The sequence below is a fragment of the Nyctibius grandis genome, chromosome 4 (genome assembly GCF_013368605.1).
Source record: "Nyctibius grandis isolate bNycGra1 chromosome 4, bNycGra1.pri, whole genome shotgun sequence".
Classification (NCBI taxonomy): domain Eukaryota; kingdom Metazoa; phylum Chordata; class Aves; order Nyctibiiformes; family Nyctibiidae; genus Nyctibius; species Nyctibius grandis.
This window is the reverse complement of record NC_090661.1, coordinates 29,454,872-29,476,797: the sequence shown is the minus strand read 5'-3', so window position 1 is coordinate 29,476,797 and position 21,926 is coordinate 29,454,872. Positions and strand designations below refer to the sequence as shown.

Below are 21,926 nucleotides of genomic sequence, written 5' to 3'. Positions count from 1 at the left end.
AAAGCATCAAGGCTGTAGAGAGTTTCAATTTGTGAGCACGGATGTTACCCATTTATAAAAAAAATGGAAATCTGTGTTTTATCAGTTAGTTTTCTATCTTCACAATGTTTTTAGAATTATTTAGGTATTTTTTCAACCTCCAGGGCTGTAGAGGGATTTGCTGTAATTTCTGCAAGATGGTCTAGCCATGATCTCTGTATTGTTTTCTGAAATAGGAGCAACCCTCAGAGGGATGCTTTAGAGCAGCTCTGGTTGCTTTCTGATTAATGCACTTTTTTTTTTCTTTTTCCAGTGCCCCAGGGTCCTATCCCAGAGGGACACCTGCCTCTCCCACTCCTCCTAGCTGTGGTGGCTGTGATTGTGGTGCTTGGAATGATCCTCACTTGTGGCAGCCTATCTATCAGTAAGAAACACTTACTCCTTATCACCCTTTAACTTGGCTTTTCCTAATTAAATTAGAGAAAAGGAGACCACCCAACCACATGCCACTACTTTTAATACTTGTAGCCAAAGTGTTGTGGTCTCCCAAGTGGATCAGAGGGACAGGGAGAAAGAAGTGATAGAAAACATCACCACCCCACAGTTAGGCACAAGCATAGTCCCAAAGGGTAAGGACTGCTCTGTGCTGGTATTTGCCACAGAGAAAAGAGCTTGGAAAGCCCTCTTAGCAGGTGTTTCTTTAGCAGCCACTGCTATATAGGCTGAAGTCACAGTCTGTAATTAAACATATAATTCATTCAGGGAGATGGTATGCTTTCTGGGACTCGACGCCAGCAAGATGTCTTGTGGAGCACCCTTTCCTCAGCCAATGTACAAAGCAGCAGAGGAAACCTAAGTTGCTCCCAGGTGATTAGGACTGCAGGAATAAGACTGTTTGCATATCCAGTATTAAATCAGTACAGAGTATGGAGAAGAATGTGATACTGGTGAGCTAAAGATGCTTCTTGAGCATTTATAATTATGGAGTTGGTTTATTTCTGTTCTGTGTGGCCAGCATTATCTTTTCTCTCCAGGTGTTGATCTTGTTTGTGCATTTTTATTTGCCTCCCCACCTGCAGTTTATCACCTTAAGAAGCAGCAGCTGGAAGGAGCCAGAGCACGACTGTGGAGCCCAGAATACAAACTGAGCAAAATCCGCACATCAGCCATCATGACAGATTACAACCCCAACTACTGCTTTGCAGGGAAGGCTGCCACTCTGAGCGAGCTGAAGGAAATCCCACGGAAGAACATCTCTCTGCTTCAGTAAGGCTTGCTGCAGGGGTTGCTCTCTGGCATAGGAGAGGAAAGGCAGACTGAAGCAAAGGCAGAAGTAGGGCTCTCATGCTTGTTTTACTCATCATCAAGTGTCCAGGACAAGAAAAGAAGGGCCACCTGTCTGACTAACTGGAAAGCACCTAGTCCAAGCCAGCCAAAATATGATAGATGTGACACTTATTATGTTCTCTAAGATATTCTGATTCCATAAAATTCTCAAGCAGAAGTATAAGTTCATGAGTCTCCTGTTCCATGTTCCCAAACACAGCATAGGGTATTTCATGTCTGTGTTTTTATATGATGTCCTGGATTACACTTGCCACCTGGCAGTAACTTCCTTCCAAATCTATAGCAGTATTTCTTTTTCAGCATTTCCTGTGACAAGGAAATTTCCCATTGCAAGGAAACATATGCTACATTGCTCTTTAGCTCCACACCATCCAGATTATATTGACCAAAGTTATGTAAACTTTAGAAGGAAAAACTTGATCATTCTTATGTGCTGTCTTACACCATCTCCTGAAGACATCAGCTTGCAGCTACCTTATTCTGTTGCTCTCCAGTTCTTTCTTGCCTTGCTATTGCCATACTTGGTGATAGTGCCCTAGGACTGAACAGGCTGCTTTATGTGTTCAGAAGCATTAAGGATCCAACCTCCCTGCTTTAGTGACAGTGGCAGAAAATACTGAGAAGTTATTTTCAGAAGCTTTGAGATTAAAACAAAACTCTGTTGTTGATTCCATCTCTTACAGCAGGTTCTATTCCTATTCTTGGACTGGATGAAGAGAAGAGCTTGGCCAACGCTGGATCCAGGGGCATAGTAACATCTCTCTCTTTTTTTTGTTCCAGGGCACTAGGACATGGTGCATTTGGTGAGGTTTATGAGGGAACCGTGGTAGGCATTGCAGGGGATCCCAACCCTCTTCAAGTGGCTATCAAGGTCAGTACTCACAAATTTTTTACACAACAATAATTGCCCATAAAAGCCATATTATCTCATTACTGTTCCAGTTGGATATTCACATTCATCACATGCATAATGACATATGCAGGTGTGTGATGCAGGTTTCCACACATTGTTGCATCTGGGAATTATAAACTTTGATTTTTCAGCTGTATGGCACTAGCAGCATGTTGAAAGTAAAACATCTGTCTTGTTTGTTGCATACTTAATGGCTGTAAGTTGTGATCTAACTAAGAGGAGTATCTAAAAAGGGCAAATTTTGTAAGCTCCATTCCCGTTGCTCAGGAGAGAGAGAATCAGTGCCCTCAGATGGGTAGTTGTGTGAATTAGTCACCTGGAGACTGCATAATATGATTAGTTAAAATAAAATAACAAATTCTCTATGAACATAAATAAATATAGCTCCTTTGAAATCAACACAGAACCATCAGTTCACACCCGCAGAGAATCTGCCACAATGGCTTTTCTGCCACAACAATTTATCTGAGTAGTCAAGAAAAAAAGAAACTTAAGGGGAAAAAAATAGCAACAAACAGACATTTTTGGGACATTGCAGACTAGAAGGGTATTTCTAAATCTTGTATCAAGAAAAGAAAGCCCTGGAAAATATTATTATGAAACACTTATGTGACACCAAACAGTAAACATTGTTAGTTATATATATATTATAATATATATATTACTACTTCTGCATTTCAGTGGTTTTGAGTGCTTTCTCCTAAGTTTTTCACATGCCATTACGATATTTAAAAAATTGTATTGTTTCTCAGTTACATTTTCTTTATACTGAGAGTAGTGTTTGTCTACCATACCTGAAACTTTCAGGTAGTCTCTTATTATTGCACAGTGTTAAATATGCTGCTCTGAATATATATTGTGATATCATGTAATTTCCATGTCATTGATAGCAAGAGATAACAGGCTGGTTTTCTGTGAAATTACTGCTGTTGCCTCAGGATTTGCCAGTTACTCAGCCCTGAAGTTCAGGATGCTCATAGCCTGCTTTTGTTCTTTTATAAGCTCGTGACTCAGAGAACCAAATCTACTTCTGTGAGTTCAGCTCAAAACGTAGCCTTTGTTAATAAAAGAAGTTTTGTTGTTATTCATCCTGTCTTTCAAAACCCTCCTTAAAAAAAACCAAACGTGAACGGATCATGCATTATGGCATTTTGTTATGAACTTCCCTGTGCCACTGAACAAATGTGCATGAAAACCCAGAACAGATACTAGCAAGCAGTTGTCACTGCCCAGCCCAGTCTCACTGTTCCAACTGGAGGAAGCACCACAGCACTGTGGCCAACAGAAGTAGGTTGGGATGTTGTTCAGTTGTGATAACCCAGTGAGGATGTCCCCAGTTTTGAAAGTCTCAGCAGTGATGGCTACTTGTTAGGGCCCTGTCTGCCCACCTGCCCACTTGTTCACCCAGTTCCCTGTAAAGTGACACCCTGAACATCACCAAAAGGCTATTCTTCTCCCCAGCTGGAAACTGGTAGGGTATCCATGGGGCCCAAGCTCTGACCATGCTCACCTTGCTTCATGATGGAGTGTATCAGTCCTGATCTGACTTTGCAGAAGAAGCAGGTGCAGACTGGGAATAAATTAAAAAATATATTTGCAATATATTGTTGCAAACTTATTGTTTGTGGGCATTCCACCAATTTAATAGGTCATCTGCACTGTCCTGTGTGAAGCAATCACTTATTTCAGGCAGCAAAATTCAACCCTGTCTTCTCTAGCCCACACTATTTATGACAAGAACTGTTTCCATGCCAGCCTCACCACACTGAGCAGTAAACAACCCACCTCTCTCTGTGTGCAGTTTGGCACTACACACAGCTGTGGCCAAACCATCCCGTAATGTTAAGACAGTGGGCACAGTAGCAGGCGCTGCTTGGTACTGCTGCCTTCGCTCTCAGTTCCTGTTTACCAGTGGCAGATGCTGTCCAAATCTTCTGGCAGGAGAGAAAGCTGTAAGACCACGTGACACAATTATTTAAATCATGTGGCTGTATGTGTCATATGACATGGAGGCATGTGCTGCAATGTGGACATATAGAAAAGGGAGAATAAATTAACACCTGTCATTTTAAAGTGCTTACTAGATCTGTAATTCCTCACCTAATGCCTTTCTTGATGTGTACCTGAAGCTATTTTGCTCCAGAGCACTGCATTTAGTTAAATGCACACAGAAAATCTCCAAGTATGTCACCAGGTTCCTGTTCTAACTTTAACTACGAAGTGGGTCACGTGCAGTCCAGTGAACTGGGCACTGAAAAGAGGAGTCCCTCCTCATAGGTTCCTGAAGTCATTCACATGTTACATGCTCATTCTTTTTTTTTTTTCTTTTTCCTTTGGTGGTCACCTAAATGTTCTCAATTCTTTGGTGGGATGGTCCTCACTGTCTTTACCTCTCAACAGACCCTGCCGGAAGTCTGCTCTGAGCAGGATGAGATGGATTTCCTGATGGAAGCATTGATTATCAGGTATAGTTTAAGGTTTTTATACTGATGGTGGGCAAGGGGAAAAAGAGTAATGCAGGTAATAAGAATTATTTATCCACTTGCTTGGGTTCAGAAAAAAAATCCAGCCTTATTTTTCACCAGATGACATTTTAGTAGCATATGGGTTACTGGTTTCAGCTACTTGTTCATCTCAAACAAGGTAACTGAGGTTCTTTTGTTGCACATCTGTTGTGGTTTAATGCCAAGTAAGCAACTCAGCCCCATACAGCAGTGGGATGGGAAAGAGAATCAGAAGGGCAAGAAAACTCATAGGTTGAGATAAAACCAGCGTAACAGGTAAAGCAAAAGCTGCATGCGCAAGCAAAGCAATGTAAAGAATTAATTCACTGCTTCCCATCGGCAGGCAGGTGTTCAGCCATCTCCAGGAAAGCAGGGCTCCATCATGCATAACAGTTACTTGTGAAGACAAATGCCAAACTTCGAATGACCCACCCCCTTCCTCCTTCTTCCTCCAGCTTTTATTGCTGAGCATGATGCCATATAGTATGTGATATCCCTTTGACTGGTTGGGGTCAGCTGTCCAATCTGTGTCCCCTCCCAGCTTCTTGTGGGAGGGGACAAGAAGCTGGGAGGGGACGGTGGGGTGAGAAGCTGGTGGGGTGGTGGGGAGAAGCCCACTTGCTGGCGGGGTGGGGTGAGAAGCCTTAACACTGTTTAGGCACTGCTCAGCAAGAGCTAAAATATCAATGTGTTATCAATACTGTTTTGATCACACATCCAAAACATAGCACCATATAAGCTACTGTGAAGAAAATTAACTCTATCCCACCCCAAACCAGTACAACATCTCAACAAAAATTTCTGCTGGTTGGTTCTGCTGGTCATATTCAGAGGAGTAAGAAGGTACAACATTTTTGTACAAACATGTTCTGTGTTTGCAATGATTTCCTTTTCAAAGAATCCCATTGCCCTTTTACAAAGTATAAATCATGTCCTGAAGCCCTTGCTAAAACAAATTTTTGATGATGAAATGGAAAGCAATAGGAAAGCTAAAGATTAGAGCCACCTGTGCAGTGACTCAGAAGTTCAGCCTCTGCAAGACCAGCACCAAGGTGGTACAACACAGGCTGTGTGCCAGGGAGGTAAGTTTTTAGGCTTGGATGCTAGGGCTTAAACTATATTATCTCTTGCAAAAGAAGTAAGAGTTTTTATAAGAGCAGGTTTGGCAGCGGAAGAAGGAGAAAGTGTGAAAAGCTTTTCCCATTGTGGCTTTCAGTCAGTAGCTAAGCGTATGTGTAGCCTTTTTGCTTTTTCTGTCTGTAGAACTGTTTGCTGTAAGTAAGCGCTTTTTGCAGTGAAGGTTCTGGGCTTTTACCCTTTCTTTGCACAAAAATAGCTGAGTGAGACACTCTGAAACCTCTGTAGGGATAAGGTAGTGAATATGGTTCTATGTATGTAGCTTGCACGGATGAAACACAGCCCTTCTCCCACTTCTCTTAGATGTATTCTGGCTTTTGATGTCTTTGCAAGCTTGACAGAACCTTTATAAGCTCTCATCTGCATGACCTTCTGCCAGTGAACTATGAGATCTATAAAACCTGCCTGGAAAAGGTAACAGACAGCTACTCCTATTACCACCTGTACAAGTATTCCAGTCTTGGAATTTACTTCATTAACCCAAATCTATAACCTTAAATCAATAGTATAGTCAAGTGTGACTTTGAAATAATAGTATAGTCACAGTTGATAGTAAGTGATCAGAATTTATGCACTTTCGATTTGTGCAACATGAAGTTCCTCTTCTCATTGTCTGGCCCAGCTCATACCTAGATGCTGTTTTTCTGCTATTAAAGCATGAATCTCATGACACAGGGCCACTTCCTAAAGTCTGCAAGAGCTTTAGCAGCTGAACAGGAGGTAACACTGATGTATGTTTTTTTAAAGAGCAATTTCAATTGATTACAGAGTGCTTTGATTCACTTAGTAGCACATGACTCTTTCTCTTCCCCAGCTTCCTTTCCATTTTCAGTTCCTGTATTATCCAGGTAATCACTGTCTAAGGGAAGATGCTGCTTTCTAATGACTGAGGCTTACTGAGCTTCTTGACAATCTCAGCTTTCTTTTGTAAGAGGCAGAAAGCCATCACATAAGCAGCTGCTGCAGTAGGTGTCAGCTGAGTCCCTCTTTGGCAGACTAGGTGCTGAACTGAGTCCACCAAACTAGACAGCAGTATATTTAAAATAACCAATGCTGAATTAAAATCCTCACTGGTCAGGGTTTTGTTTTACAAATGCCAATAATATTTGCATATTTGAAGTGCTTAGCTTTCTTTTCCCTCTCCTGTCACCCCCATCTTTCAGTCAGTGTGTCCATTAAATTCTCTCTTCACAGACAGAAGACTCTGCTTTACTTTCAGCTTTTCACACCTTCATGGGCAAAGCCAGGCATAACCCTGATCTTGGGGCTGTCATAATCAGAGAGGCATTTTGGTAGGGCTGAAGTAAGAAATTGTTTGGTAACTTGCACTGCATCAGGATTTGCTTCAATCAAGGTTGTCAAAGCTCAAGGCGCAGTGAGTGTGATGGATGTCGATACTAATGCTGTCTTTCTCTTCCATGTTGCTGTGATCTTGGCTTTCAGTAAGTTCAATCACCAAAATATCGTGCAGTGCATCGGTGTTAGCCTACAGACGCTGCCTCGCTTCATTCTGCTTGAGCTTATGGCTGGAGGAGATATGAAGAGCTTTCTTCGGCAGAATCGACCCAGGGTGGTGAGATAACTTGCCTGCTAGGCTTGTGGTTGATTTTAGAATAACTTTTTTTATTATTTTTATGAATTGGATAAAGGCACTAAAGCCAAGCAGGGCTGTGTATGTGTCCCAGCTCCTGCAAGCTTCTGGATACATATGTCTGTTTGCTTGATGTAAGCAGATGTCAGTGAGAGAAAATGAAAGCAGTGCCAGAACTCCAGTCTATTAGTAACTGAGGAGGAAAGAGTAAAATCCTGTTCTGCCATTCCAGAGTTCTATGTCAACTGGACTGCAAATTAAGGGGCTTTCTTTCCTTAGTGTCTGCCTTGTTTTCTGTGCACTGTGATGGTGTGTGAGGAGCTGAAGTTATAACACTGATATGCAGTGATGGGAATTTGTAGCACTAGGTCCTCAGCAGGTGTGCATCAGCACCTTAAGGAGATGCACAAATTTATACTAGTTGAAGAGCTGAGCCTGCATGTAGCACTGTGACAGGGATTTAAATCAATGCAAATGAAATTATCAAGTCAAGTATTTTTGTTAAAAACCCCCACTTTTGTGAAAAGCTCTCATAAGGGTTTTTGCAAACTATCTCTGATATCTAATACTATATTGATGCCAACTAAGTAGAGTGAGTATTTGGAATTAATTACAGTGTTCTTATAATTAATAGCTGATTCCAGATATGTGTTCTTGCTTCTTAACAGTGTGATCCTGGGCACCTCTGTTAAATAAGTATATATCTGTGCTTGAGTGGATACTTCAAAAAAATAGAAGAGTTAGGCCTGATTCTATGTTATTTCTTGTTGTGCTGAGGTGCCTATGCTGGCTGCCTACAGGGGCAGGAGGAGGCTGGCTAGTGCCTCACATACTCCTACACCACATGATACAGTTGTACAGCTTCTCCTCCACACACACATACACCCCAATAGTTATAACAGTGTAGATTCATGTGTGTATACTCCTCTGCTGGTATTAACATGTTGTTGAAAGATCGAGCTTAATCTCTTCCTCATACAGGACTAAATATACTAATTAAATGCACTTACAGTGGTGTAACAGCACCCAGATGGAGGAGTTTGTATATATTTTTGGCATTTATAGTGAAAGTGCTACAGTTCCCATGAGCAGATAAAGCCGGTGGGCAGCAGAGAATAATAAATACTCTCATTTTAATATTATGTATAGTTGTAATGTAAACATCACATACAAGCCGGTGAAAACAAACCAGTTGCTATGTTAGCTGGTATGCTAGCAGATAGCAAAAACAATAGTTGAAGCTCCCTTAGTACTCAAAAAAATGTCCCTGCACACCCTTTCTAAAAACAGAACTAGCCCCATAATTAATGTATTTCACAACAAGCTTCCCTGGTTGTAGAGAACAAGCATGTCCATCACAGTCTTCTGATAGAGGGATCCCAGAGCAGAGATAAGGTCTGGAAGTCTGTGGTTCTATTTCTCCTCCTTGCTCTTCATTTTCTCTCCAGAAATGCCTACTTTATAACTATAATAATTTTCCCTAGCAGATGTCCAAGAGCTTTGTACAATAGTTCACCTAGCCAATAAAAATAGTGCTCAGTGGTTGTAGTGTGTGTTATGTGGTTTGAGCATAAGAAATTACAGCGATAACAGCATCCAGAAACAACAGCAGCCTTGAAAAGAACAATTTCTTTGATAACTCTCGGGCTTTTGATCAGCAGTGTAGGAATTTCTCTCCACCCTTCCTGAGAGCAATACAGAAGTTCCTGGAGAAACACCAAGGAAATTTCCCTACGGGGAAATAAAAGATGGGATGCAAATAAGCAGGGCTCCTGGAGAAAGACTTCTTTGTCGTTCCTGGGGAAGTGCAGATGATGAAGGGCTAGTAGCAGTCCCAGAGTCCTGTGGTGAAGCATCCCTTTTTTGCATACTGCTCCTGAGGGTAATCTCTGTCCTTCCACAAGAACGGATAAGTTGATGAATGCTGACTGCTGGTGCAGAGATGTGCACTCGTGCATCTTTGCTCCCTCTCTGACTTCATGTGCTAATTTCTGTTGATCATTTATTAATTCACTCTTTAAAAGTGGGTGATTTTTTTTTCTCTCCCATCTCACCTTTTAAACCTGCTTGTCTTTTGATTTCACAAAGTCCAACACCAGTAGGGAGTAGTTCTCTTCCACCCCCTTTACTAGGCTATTCAGGCCAGGCCATAAATCTCTTGCCAGCTTGCACTCATGCGCTGTGCTCAGAAGTGAACTCTTCTGAAAGTTTTTTGGCTTAAATAAGATTTTACTCATTTTCTAACTCTTTACTTTGATCTGCTTATGTTCCTCTTTGCTCCTGACTCATTTAACGCTTCCCCTGCCCTGTATGTGTCTCTGTCCCTTTCCCTTCTTCTGCCCCTCTCTGATTATCCCCTGCCTGAACTATATTCTTCTACTTCACTATTCTTCCCTTACCGTTTTCTGTGTTTTTTTCCAGAACCAACCATCCACGCTAACAATGCGGGACCTGCTGAACATAGCTAGGGATATTGCCTGCGGCTGTAAATATCTGGAAGAGAATCATTTCATCCACAGGTGAGGAGAAACAGTCCCTTCTGATGTATCTCAAGGTGCATGAATCGCACACAATTTCTGCTTGCAGTGGATTACACAGAACTAATCTTCAGGGGGGAAATAGAGATTTCCTCTACTGATACAGGCTTGTGCTTAGATGTCCAGGCTGGTCTCACTGGCTTTTGGTAGGGGTTAGGCTCTGCACTCTCTTTGCACTGCTGGGGAGAAAGGAATCTTCTGTTCGCAGTGACTGTTTTCAAGTGTTAATTTTCAGGTGCCTCCAATGTAGACACATTTGAGATGAGCCCTGTACTCCACTAGATGGTAGTGTCACCCTGCGTTAGCTTGTAAGACAATCAGGTATTATTTCTCTCTTTTCTGATCTCCTTGTCTTCATGTTTTCCATATCCCATCAGCACAGGACAGCCCATCATATTTGAGCCATTGACTAGAGAAGGGTGGCACAGGGATGATAGGAGGTAAAAACGCAACTCTAAGGCTTCCTTCCTAGCTCATCGGCTGACCTGCTGTGTGGATGGGGAGCCCATATTTGTCTATTAACACCTCTTTTTCCTCTTTTGTAGAGAAAAAAAATGTTGATATGGCAGGCTTCAAATAACAAAAAAATATTTTAGAAGAGATAAAGGTTATTATACGTAGCCTTTTAAAATTCCCAGTTGGATATTGGACTCCTTTGCTTCTGATTAAGAGTTGTTTCAGTTCATAATGTTCCCAGGCATAGCATGCAACTGAATTCCTTCCTGAGTACGAACTCCATGGTGAGTTCAGCCCTTGTGTGTAAGTGAAAGGAGAGGCGTGCACACAAGAGGGTCACACAGGCTCTAACTAAACCAACACGCAGCTTGGAGTTATGTAAGTAGACAACTGACTCATTCATGTGCACAAGCACATGTACGTATACATGACATTGCACAGGGCAAAGAGGCAGAGCTAGGCAAGAGTGGGTAGAGGCTAGAAAAACTGAGGGAAACGAGTGGGAAGCAGCAATCAGAGCAAAAAGCCATGAGACTGAGATATGGGATATATTATGGCTTTATGATTGGAGCATCTGAGACAGTTTTCAGTCTCCTTTATACTGGAACAATAAATAAGTTCCTTTGAAAAAAGGATTAGAGGTTTCTGTCATTAAAAAAGAGCAGGAAGAGTGTACAACAAGTTTTGGCTATTGGATCTCTTAATAAGTATATGAGGGGATCAGTATTCTAATTGGAAGCTTCCGAGTTAATTGCTACAGCATTATTTTTTTAAAATCCTTACTGTAATAGTAATATCTTTCATCCACCTCCACACACCCTGATCTTTTGAATTTATGATAAGGGCCAATTTTTGCTTGTGCTGCAAGAAGTCCAATAGAAATTCAACAGAAATTTTCTCCACAAGTGTTTTATAAAACCAATTTTCATTTCTTCTGTCACTTTTTTAAAAAAAACTCTCTGGGTCAGTTTTTGCACCATTAGATCTCTAGTATAAGCAACCTGGGAATGGACTTGTTTTGTTTTAGCCAACAATTCAGGAAATCAGTACAGAAGGAATTTTGTTCAGGTTCTGTATTAGTATTTGTTAGTGATGTCAGGACTACTCAGAATGGGTCAGGCAGGGAAGAAGGTTATCCTTACAAATAACAGGTATCTTGGGGAGAAAAGGTGGTGTAGTGGGGTTGTAGGCTTGTAGGGTTGACATCACTAAGGGCAAGTCTTGTCATCTAGGAGTCACAGCTGGCGATGGAAGAGAAAGCTGAGCTTGACTTCCAAATCCTGAGGGATTTTTCAAGGCTGGCTGTGGGAAGAAACATATGAGTTGTTCAAGGAGCTCATTTTTCTTGGCAGTCAACAGAACCCCCAGAGTGTGATGATTTTTAATGAGATCCTTTTCAGAATGTGTATTTAAAATGAACACAAATCCTTCAGTCTTGGCCATGCAGTCATCACTGCCATTTGTCACAAGCTAAACCTGCACCCAGCAAACAGCTGCTCCCATACGTAGCTTTGCTTGGTTCCACAGGAGATATCCAGAAGCAACAAAACAACAGTTTACCGAATCTGCTCCTACACTGACTTTTCAAGCACTTTACTAAGACTACCCAACAGCATCACATCTGTAACTGAGGGAGACACTGCTGAGATGCCACTCTTAAAAAGAAAAATAGAGCAAGAAAGAAATCCATCATAATGTGGTTGAAGCAAAAGAGGCTGGATCTGTTCCTGGTCTGACACTGACCCTCTTTTCTGCCTTAGTGAAAGGAGATGGGAGTGGGGAATGCTTGGAAAACGCTGGGTAGAAAATGTAATGTAAATGCAGTTTAAGAATTGTGGTTAATAAGAATGATAATGTAGCTGGCATTATTTCTTATTTTTAATAAGGCTCTTCTCATTTGTGTAAAGATGACTCAACTAAGGCTTGCAGGACTGTATCTAATATTCTTTCATTATTCCTTTAGCTGCTTAAGAGTTCAGAGTTAGAATTAATAATTCTATTTTTTTTTAAAGAGATATAGCTGCAAGGAATTGCCTTTTGACCTGCACTGGAGCAGGACGGATAGCCAAGATTGGTGACTTTGGGATGGCCAGGGATATTTACAGGTAAGTGAAAGGCCATTTCAGTCCTGTGAATAACTCGTTAATCTGTATCATTTTGACCTATTTAAACTGTCTCATGGAATCTGAAGCAGTGGAACCATCCATTATGTGTCTGAATTTGATTACCAGTTAACTAACTGGAATTAACAGACTGTAAACTAACACATCTATGCCTACTAGCCAATACACTTCAACAGTTTATTCCAGACTGGGCCCCAGGGAACACTACAAACACATGTGGACACTAAACCAAGCATCGGCAAATGTGTTAGCTAGTTGATCGTAAATAATCTTAAATTTAAAAAAAATCCCAACTGTCATTCTTAGTTTATGATGTCAAGAAGACTTCCTGCATCAGCACCTTGTGCAAAGCATCAGCAAATTTTATGTCTTCAGCTGTGCACCTACATCCTCAATTTCCATCCCAGTTACAGTCTAAAATACTGCTTCAATGCATTATTTGTGTTGATGACTTTTCCTTTTTCTCATTTGGCCCCCATTGCTGCATGCAGTCCCCAGCTGCTGTTGCTGTGGTGATAGGATCTTTTATATGTCTGAGCCCTTTCAGACTGTGCGGCATTCTCCATGTGTTTTATCTTTCCCAGAGCAAGTTACTACCGCAAGGGAGGAAGAGCCATGCTTCCTGTCAAGTGGATGCCACCAGAAGCTTTTCTAGAGGGCATTTTCACCTCCAAGACTGATACCTGGTAACAAATGGTTTTTTAATTACTTCTGCTACTCAATGATAAGGGTCAAGAAATGTACTGTTCAAGGAAAAAAAGTCTGCTCAGCAGGAACCTTAAAAAATGTCAGAATTTCCCAGAAAAATATTGCAAGTCTTCCCTCTGCGTTCAGTAGAAGCACAGCTAAAGAACCTGAATAAGAATTTAAAAATCTAATTTAAATGAAGGTAATAAAATTCGCTATACATAAATGTAGAGTATCATATAAAGGCAATCAAGAAGTGAAAAGAGAAAGCAGTTTAGATTCCCAAGAAGTCTCAGTTTAAAAGCCAGACAAATACCATCAGACACTTCCCTCAACCCTCAGTACCTGCCACTCAGTTCCTATCAGTGACGAGGCCTGCTTGTATCTTGTAAATTACTCTCTCTGTACCACCCAGGATTACTTTTTTGTGTAATTTTTTTCTGTTGTATATAAAGTGACGGCAGATTTAATCAGAAGTCCTTGCTGGTTGCTGAGGAAACAATATTTATACTCTGATTCCTCATATAACTTGATCTTTCTTTAAAATAAGCACCCCCTCAACAGTAGCACATTCATGCACAAGTGCTGGGGAATGGAAGCTTTGCAGTTGCTTAAGAATGCCTCTCTCTCTCTCCGTACAGTTGATTCTTCAATATACTGTACTGAGACATTCCCTTAAAAGCCACACTGACCCAGTTTCCTGAAGTTGTTAGTGATGCCGGAAGACAAGGGATTGCTTATCAGCACCTAACTGTGAGCAGTCAGTACTAAATATTTTGAAGGAAAGTGCTACAGTTCCTGTAATAGGCTATTATAAGTAACATGCGTGTACTGGAAATTTCTTCCACCGTTGCAGCAAATAGTGGCTCTTAATTCTGACCCTGACGAAGTCCTGGCAGAACCCTCTTGACTCCCCTGGGTCTAAGTCATACATTATTTTCAGTGGCAGTGCCTAAGTGACCCATGGATGTAAAAAAGGAGAGCAACCGTATCATGACAAAAAATAAATGCTGCTGCCTTTCAATTTCACTGGATGTCTCTTTCTTGATTTTATTCTTGGGCATCCTGTTCCCAAACACTGATTCAAACATCTCAGGTCTTCCCAAGTACGGTAGGAATCTCCATGCCAGATCTAACAGTTCTTTTCAGTTAGACCATACATAGTAAAGGGTGCTCTGGCATTTCCTGCTCTAGAAATAACAAATGCAGCAGAAAGAACAACTTCAGAGTTACTCGAATATTTTGAAGCCTCTGCAAAGCTGGTTTTGGTGTTTGAGCAAAGGTTTTGATTGATTAGTTTGTTATATCAAAGTTGACTCATAATCATGCTAATTGCACATTACTGTGGTTGGCCTACAGCTTTGAAAGGTTGTTGCTGTGGTGTTACCTACACAGCTTCGTGCCAGGTTTGTGGAGCACAAATTAAACCTAACTGGTATTGTTGGCTGGTTTCTGACACAGGTCCTTTGGTGTGCTTCTTTGGGAGATTTTCTCTCTAGGCTACATGCCCTACCCTTGCAAAACCAATCAGGAAGTGCTGGAATTTGTCACCAGTGGAGGAAGAATGGATCCACCAAAAAACTGTCCAGGACCAGTGTAAGTATTTCCTTAACCCCACAAGCCAAGGGATAGTGGGTATCAAACCAGTTAGACAAAGGCAACTAGACACCTTTAGTCAGGGAATGGTGATTGCCCCCACTGTTAGGTGGGTATTATTGAATGTTTCTTGAGTCACTGCCTCTTGTATACAGCTTAGAGCACTATAGGATTTGCTTTAAGTAGTGGTCCCCTAATGGGGTGGACCCCTCAGGATCCAAGGATGCAGAAATGACATGTCCACTTTTGCTCTCCTCCTTCGGGCCGTGTACCAAGTGCACTTCTTCTGGACCCATGATCACTTCATACTGAAACACATTTTACATAATCATCTTTCTTGATCGATACTATTTTTTTTTTTACTTATTTTAAGGTACCGGATCATGACACAGTGCTGGCAGCACAGCCCAGAGTATCGGCCAAACTTCTTCACCATCCTGGAAAGAATCAAGTATTGCACGCAGGTACTGGTCTTTGGTATCCAGGTGGATGATAACCCATGGAATGCCAGCTATCCGAAGGCACTAGCTTTAGTGCCTAAAACAAGTGAAGAATCCTGACAGACTGATCTAATTACTTTCCTAATTGTGGCGGTGCTGTTGGCTCAACTGCTCTTTTCATTTGGGTTTTCCAGTATCTATCTTCACTCTCCCATCTTCAGCCCAGCCAAAATGAGATTATACTGTTGCTGTGCAAGTGGATGCTTTCAGCTCTCAGCTTGTTCAGTAGCAAAATATCCTTCATGTTGTGATGGAAAGGTATTTAGAATCTCTTTCAAGGTCCGTATTCTGACCTTGCCTAATGCTGCTCAAAAGCCACAGCTGAATTGGTATGGAGTGGAGGGGGGCCATGAGATGGCACAGCGAGTTCACCATCTGGTAGCATTTTACAGCTACAGGCCTGGCTGGATCCAACCTCCTGAGGAAGAAAATATATAGTAGTGACCCCCAGCTTAGCCACTGATTTCAATAAAGTACAACCTCTGCTCAAAGGAAGCATGTAAACGAGAGAGCGTTTTTGCAAGTCCCAACAGCATGCGATATCCAGATGGCACATAGCAACTTGTACAATATGCAGGAATATTGTCCAAACCTGATGTCAGCCTCTGCCAAAAGCTTTTTCGTTCTTATAGCTATTTCTCTCAAAATGAATGTGTGACAGTCACCCTGGAGGTGCTCAACGTATAACAGATTCCTGTTTCTCTCTTTCAGGACCCTGATGTGATCAACACTGAGCTGCCCATGGAGTGTGGCCCCATGCCAGAGGATGAAGGGAGTACAGTCATGCGCCCAAACATTTCCAGTGGGGTTGTGCCCCTGTTGGTAAGCCCTTCTCTCACAACTCAGACAATGCCTAAAACACTGAACTCCCACCATGCTGGGCACAAACTTGTACAACATCCACAAGAGCTACTGGTGGAGAACCTGAGCAACTGGACTGCTCAAGGGCCCAGCCTGCCATGCCTCAGTGATTTCAACAACGGGTCCTGGTTTCAGCAGACCTTGAACCAGAAGCTGGAGCTCAGCAATCCACCAACCCAAAGACTTAAAAACAAAACAAAAAATCTTTGGAACCCAACCTATGGATCGTGGGCACTAGAGAACATCTGTCACTTCAGCCCCAGCTCCAAGCTCAAAGCAACTCCAGAGCGGGAAGATTCAGGCTTTGATGGGAATTGCAGTTCTTCTCCTAGCTCTCGGGCATCTCCAAGTCGAAGCAACTGCCCTCACCTGGATATCAGTGGGATTGAACTGGTGAAACTCCAGACTTTCCCCTGCGGCAATGTGAATTACGCTTATGATGACCTGTGCTATAGCACTGACCACCAGCCATCAGCTTTGGCAGAGGTGAGAGCAGCTGTGCTAAGGAGCTCCAGTCTCCATAGAGATGAAAAGCCTTTTTATAAAACAGAGAAAACATCGAGAGAGAGGGACTCTGGTCTGTCTTTGTCAGATGACCTAAGTGTTACTCCAGTATAACAGAAGCAGTTCTTCCAAAGATCAGGGAATGGGTGTGTCTGGAAGGAAGGACTGCTTCCTATTTCACTTACTTCCTCCCTTTAACATCCTTCAGATGGATGATGTTTCAACATCAGCAATGTTCTGCTTCCTCCTTCAACCTGCTGATCCCCAGATCATTAAAGACAGTTGCATTTCTATCTCTGTCCATCAAACGTGTTCCACTGAACCAGCTTATTGGTGGAGAACAAGGCATCGCTGCTCTGATTCAGAATACAATACTAAATGAAAGGACTCCTTCTTAATCTGCTCAGGTGAAAAGAAATGGATCTACCATCCAACCACAGCATTTGGATGGAAATAATGACTAACAGAGGTTGCGCTTCTTTCTGACCGAAGAAACCAAAAACACATGTTGTGCCAGCAGCAACCAACTTGCACAGGCTGCTATATTCCTGAGAGTTTTTTACAGTCCTGATGACTTACTAATGCTGCTCATGCACTGTAAGGGAAGTAAATAAATAGCAGCCACATTTGAATCTGTTTTATTAGAAGACCCTGTAGAAAAACATGAAGCTAATGCTCAAATGAGAAGCAGTAGGAAGGATGGGGGGGGGAAAAAAAAAAAAGAAATCCAGGCTCCTCTGAGCATGTGCTTTCAAACAAGCAATGAAGAGGAAAACAAATTTACTACTTAAAAAAAAATAAGTTGGTGGAGCGGATAATATCCCTTTGAACAGCTGCATCATGGTGTAGCTTTCCTCACAGCTCCTGGTGTGGAAGGGGCAGGTAGTTTTTCAAGAAAGGGTGAGCCGCATGGCATGATGAGAAATGGGCTGTCTTTATCTTTTAGTAGACTTTAGTTGGGATGAACTTCATTTTTGTAAGTACTTGGATATTCAGCAGTAATTGCCTGTGCTATGTTGGTAAGCATTAAGCTGAGGTTCTTGGGTAACTGTCTAGCATTTGGCATGCTGGCGTTCTTCTTGGTTTTAATACCTGCTCCTCTGAGGTAGAAAAAAAAATAATGCAAGGGAGGGGGACAGCGAAGGGGAACCTAATACAAACACTATGTTACAGTGCCCTTTACACAGGAAGGCAGAATAGCTCAGCCGTTTGAGAAAGCTAAAATCATGACGCGGCTTCACACACCTGAGCAGGTTGTCACTTCTTGCCTTGCAAGCATACAGACTTGCTGGTAAAGGTAGTTGTTGTTTGTTTTGAAGACAGCTCATTTCTAAGGCTTTCTTCTGTTGCTTAGGGTCTAAACTGATGTTTACCAGTTAAAACCTGCAAAATAAGGAGACTGAAAAAGTAAATAATTTGGATTAAGCCTGAACAGTCTCAGGAGCATTTTGTCCTCGTCCCACTCCTAATGCTGCACTGCCAATCTACAGTGGCAAATTACATGCTGCCTTCATGTGTAATCAAGTTGTATGGCAAGATGTTAGTTGTAGACTCTGTCTGGTTCCTTTCCAAGGGAAGAGTTTCTCTGGTACAACCTTCATGCTTAGCTATCAGCTGCATGTACAGTCTGAAGTTGTGGGCTGGCAGGAGAGAGTTTGCTTTGACCAGACTTCCTGTCCTCTGCATCATTCAGGGATGGACAGTACTGAGACATGGTACAGATAAGCACAGAGTGAAATGTGTCTTCAGCCCAGGTTTATGCTTTGTTGGGCTGACTTTGTATTTGTTCCAAGCTTCCTATAGTTTTAGGTCTTTGGCTTTAGAATGAATAGTTTTATACACCATCATTTCCAGACCTGAGTGGTGATGATGGCCACCTTTCAGCAATGACCTGTATGATATGGAAATAATTCCACATCCATGTTGGGAAATGACAGATGGTCAGAACAGAGGTCCCTCTGTCCATGAGCAAATTCCAGGAGTGGTGTGGTGTCTGATGGGCCTAATGGCCATTGGAGATGGTGGCCCTTGGCTCATGCCCTTCTTTCCCTTTCACCTTTGCTTTAGGTCTCCAGCTTCTCTCATGTTTAGCTCATTGCCTGTCCTATCTTACATCCACAAGCTGCTACAGTCCAGAAAATCCCAGTTAGCAGGAAACTTTCTCATTCATTCCTCTTGCAGAGGCTAGTATTTTTGGTCATGGGTTCAGGCTGGCCACCTCTGGAACATGCTAGTCAAGAATAAATACATTTCTCTTAGCTAACTGGAATAACATCAGCTTATCTTTTAACATCCTTAGCTTTCGGATTATGTTAGTCCTATGGTTTATGCATTAGTAGTTTTTTCCCCAAAGGTGAGCTATCAAACTCTCCAACAGCTGTGAATGCGCATCAGCAACTCAGCCCTCAACTCTCTGCGTATGTGATAAGGCCACAGCAGAGTGTTGTGGTCCTAGTTCAGCTGGAGTGGACGTGATGCCAGATCACTTCGCAAACCTTTTAACAGGCTTTGTCCTGAGCAGAGCACAGGCAGTCATGACCATGCTTTTGCAGGCCCATTATGACTCTGCTTTCAATTCTCCTTAGCCATCACCACAGGTGGGAAATGGGTGGTAAGAGAGGACTGAAATACTGATTCATTCAGAAGCCACGGGAAGTTAACTATAACACCTCTTCTGTGCTCTAAAAGTGGCAGGTACAAGACAGTTTATTTTTTAAGGTGGAAATTACTATACAATACCCCAAGATTCCAGTGAGAAGTAGGTAGGATCCCAGCTTGAGCTACCACTGTTTTCCCCATACACAGCACTTGCCTCAACATAATTCAAATTTAGAAAGAACAATAGTGATTAAACTAGGTAAGCCATTGAAAAGTGAAGCAAGAGAAGAACACAGTTCTATTACCAATGCCACAGGCAGTCTTGGCTGCAGCTGTGCCTTCATTTTATAAATAAAATGCAAGTTCTTCAGTCCAGCAATTTGGATAAATACTTGTTTTTACTGAATAGTTGCATCAAGGTATTTATTTACAGGAAGAGCATAGACAGAGCTGCACTGAGCCAGAATAAACTCCATCCTGCCCCGTATCTTATCTCTAGGAGTGACCAACAGTGGGGTGTTGAAGGGCAACTGTAAGAGAGTGAGCACATAGTGAATATTTATTTCCTAGACATACTTTGCTGGTTTACAACAGCATGTAGCTCAGGGATGTACTGAGCCAGATGCAGTGTCTTGTAACAAGACAGAACGTGGAGCTGCACATACCCAATGGGAACTAACACAAAGAGCTGGGAATTTTAAGAGAATCTGCATTAGCAACCTAAATTTTATACAAGCTCTTAACTCCCTCACATGGAAAGAAAGGTAAACGATCTTCTGTCAGCACAGCTGCCATCAATCTTTGATCTGTAAGTTTTTCTCTGCTTATCTGATCTCTTAGCTGCTTTTTAAAAACCCTCACATATAATGATTTTTTAATTAATATCCTGGAGCAAATAATGCTAATATTGCTCCTGTGTGATGCCGAAATGCTATATGCTGTCCAAACCATATTATCTCAAAAGAAAAATAACAATCGCAATGACATATACTACAACCTTCAGTCCTACAATTATGAGACTGAAACTTACTGTTCACGCAATCAGAGTTCATAGTGCTCAACTGCTACCATTTCAAAATATAACTTGCTTGAAACTGTGTTTTAAAGATATACTTTAGTGCATAATCAATAAGTTGAACCCATAGTGTCAAAATTAGATTACTTTGGCAATTGAAAGCCAAAACCTGATTTTGTTTCCTAGCTGAATGACATGAGCTGGAGATCTGGGATTAATTCAGTCCTGTAATCCATGTGAAAAGTCTTCCAACATTTCCCCACTGAAGAATCAGCCATTTATAGGATTATTATAAATTGCTCTTCCTGATGGGTGTCTGTCTTTTAACATGTTACCAACTTGATTTTAGATTTGTGTGTACAACATAGTTGTGGGTTTTTTTTCTTCTGGGCTCAGCATTAGTACTTTATGTTGCTTCATACAAACTTTTAAAGAGGGGACTGAATAACAAAAGATGAAATAACAATGCAAATTTCAATGTGTCTTTCTCTGCTTTCTTTTCACATTTATTGATATTCTTGCTTCTGATTTCTTTCTCTCCTCAAGTGTTTTGTATCTCCATTTTGTCTTTAAAGAAACAGAATTTTTAACTGCACAGATTTAAGGTGTCCTCCTCATATCAACCCTTTTCCTGAGGTAAGTTCTCCACTGATTTGCCAATGGGCACGTGTGCACTAAGCAAGCTTCGAAAGTCTAATGAAAGAGTTACAGGCTTTTGCAAGTGTAACTTACTCCACCTCCAATACCCTCCCCCCCTACTTACCCAAAAGAGAAGAAAATGCTCCTGCTGGGCGTATGGTTTTCCCCAATGTATTTGCATCTCCACAGCTGTGTCAGGCAGGGACCACACTTCCTCAGAATCACAAGCAGCAGAGCTCTGCGAGACAGTTTCTCCTGTGGACATGGCCGTGCTCTCTCCTCCTAGCTGCCTACCCTTTCCAATCTGATGCAGAGACCTTAGGCATGACATCACTAACATCTTCCCATCTCGTCACAGGACTTTTTCATTTAGTTGAATTGGTTTTGACTTGTCATTACCTCTGACCATGACAGCACTTCTTGTCAACTTACCTTTCTGGGTGACTACTGTACATAAGCAGATGACATGCCTGCTTCTATGCAATTTAAAGCTGGACAAGTGTATACTTCTATATTTGCAACACAAAATAAAGAGACACTAATGGTGGCTATTTGTTTCCCTCTCTGCTAAATACTCTTTGCACACAGGTAAGAGGACACTCTCTCTTGCTGAGAAGTGTTGCCTGGCCTGGAGGGTTGACTGCTTCTTCCGTGCTGCCACACAAAACTGCCCTGTGGAACAGTTAACTGCTCTGAGTCTGCCATGTGCCTTTTGAAGCACATTTTTTTTGATATACTGTAGGCTTTGACCTGAGATTTGTGAGACAGAGCTTACCTCAAAGGAAGCTGCCAAGCTTTGTGTGGATCAGGTTCTAAAGCAAACATACCTAATGGGTTTTGGACAAGGTCCAACATTAGCTTCTAGATGTCTTAGAATCAGTTTTGTTTTAGGAAATATTAGATACTAAAGACTAAAAGCACAAGAAACACTGAAATAAA

The 21,926-nt window shown here is 41.8% G+C and overlaps 1 protein-coding gene across 1 annotated transcript in view; it reads left to right on the top strand.

Annotated features, from left to right (window-relative positions):
• The window catches only part of LTK (leukocyte receptor tyrosine kinase), a 101,738-nt gene extending 84,889 nt beyond the window's left edge, over positions 1-16,849 (top strand). The window contains exons 20-30 of the mRNA XM_068397354.1: positions 293-403; positions 1,059-1,245; positions 2,107-2,197; positions 4,640-4,704; positions 7,324-7,453; positions 9,893-9,990; positions 12,477-12,569; positions 13,172-13,273; positions 14,736-14,870; positions 15,244-15,334; positions 16,082-16,849. Coding sequence (XP_068253455.1) covers positions 293-403; positions 1,059-1,245; positions 2,107-2,197; positions 4,640-4,704; positions 7,324-7,453; positions 9,893-9,990; positions 12,477-12,569; positions 13,172-13,273; positions 14,736-14,870; positions 15,244-15,334; positions 16,082-16,849 — 1,871 coding nt within the window. The remainder of the gene's footprint in view (positions 1-292; positions 404-1,058; positions 1,246-2,106; positions 2,198-4,639; positions 4,705-7,323; positions 7,454-9,892; positions 9,991-12,476; positions 12,570-13,171; positions 13,274-14,735; positions 14,871-15,243; positions 15,335-16,081) is intronic.
• Positions 16,850-21,926: the final 5,077 nt, after the last annotated feature.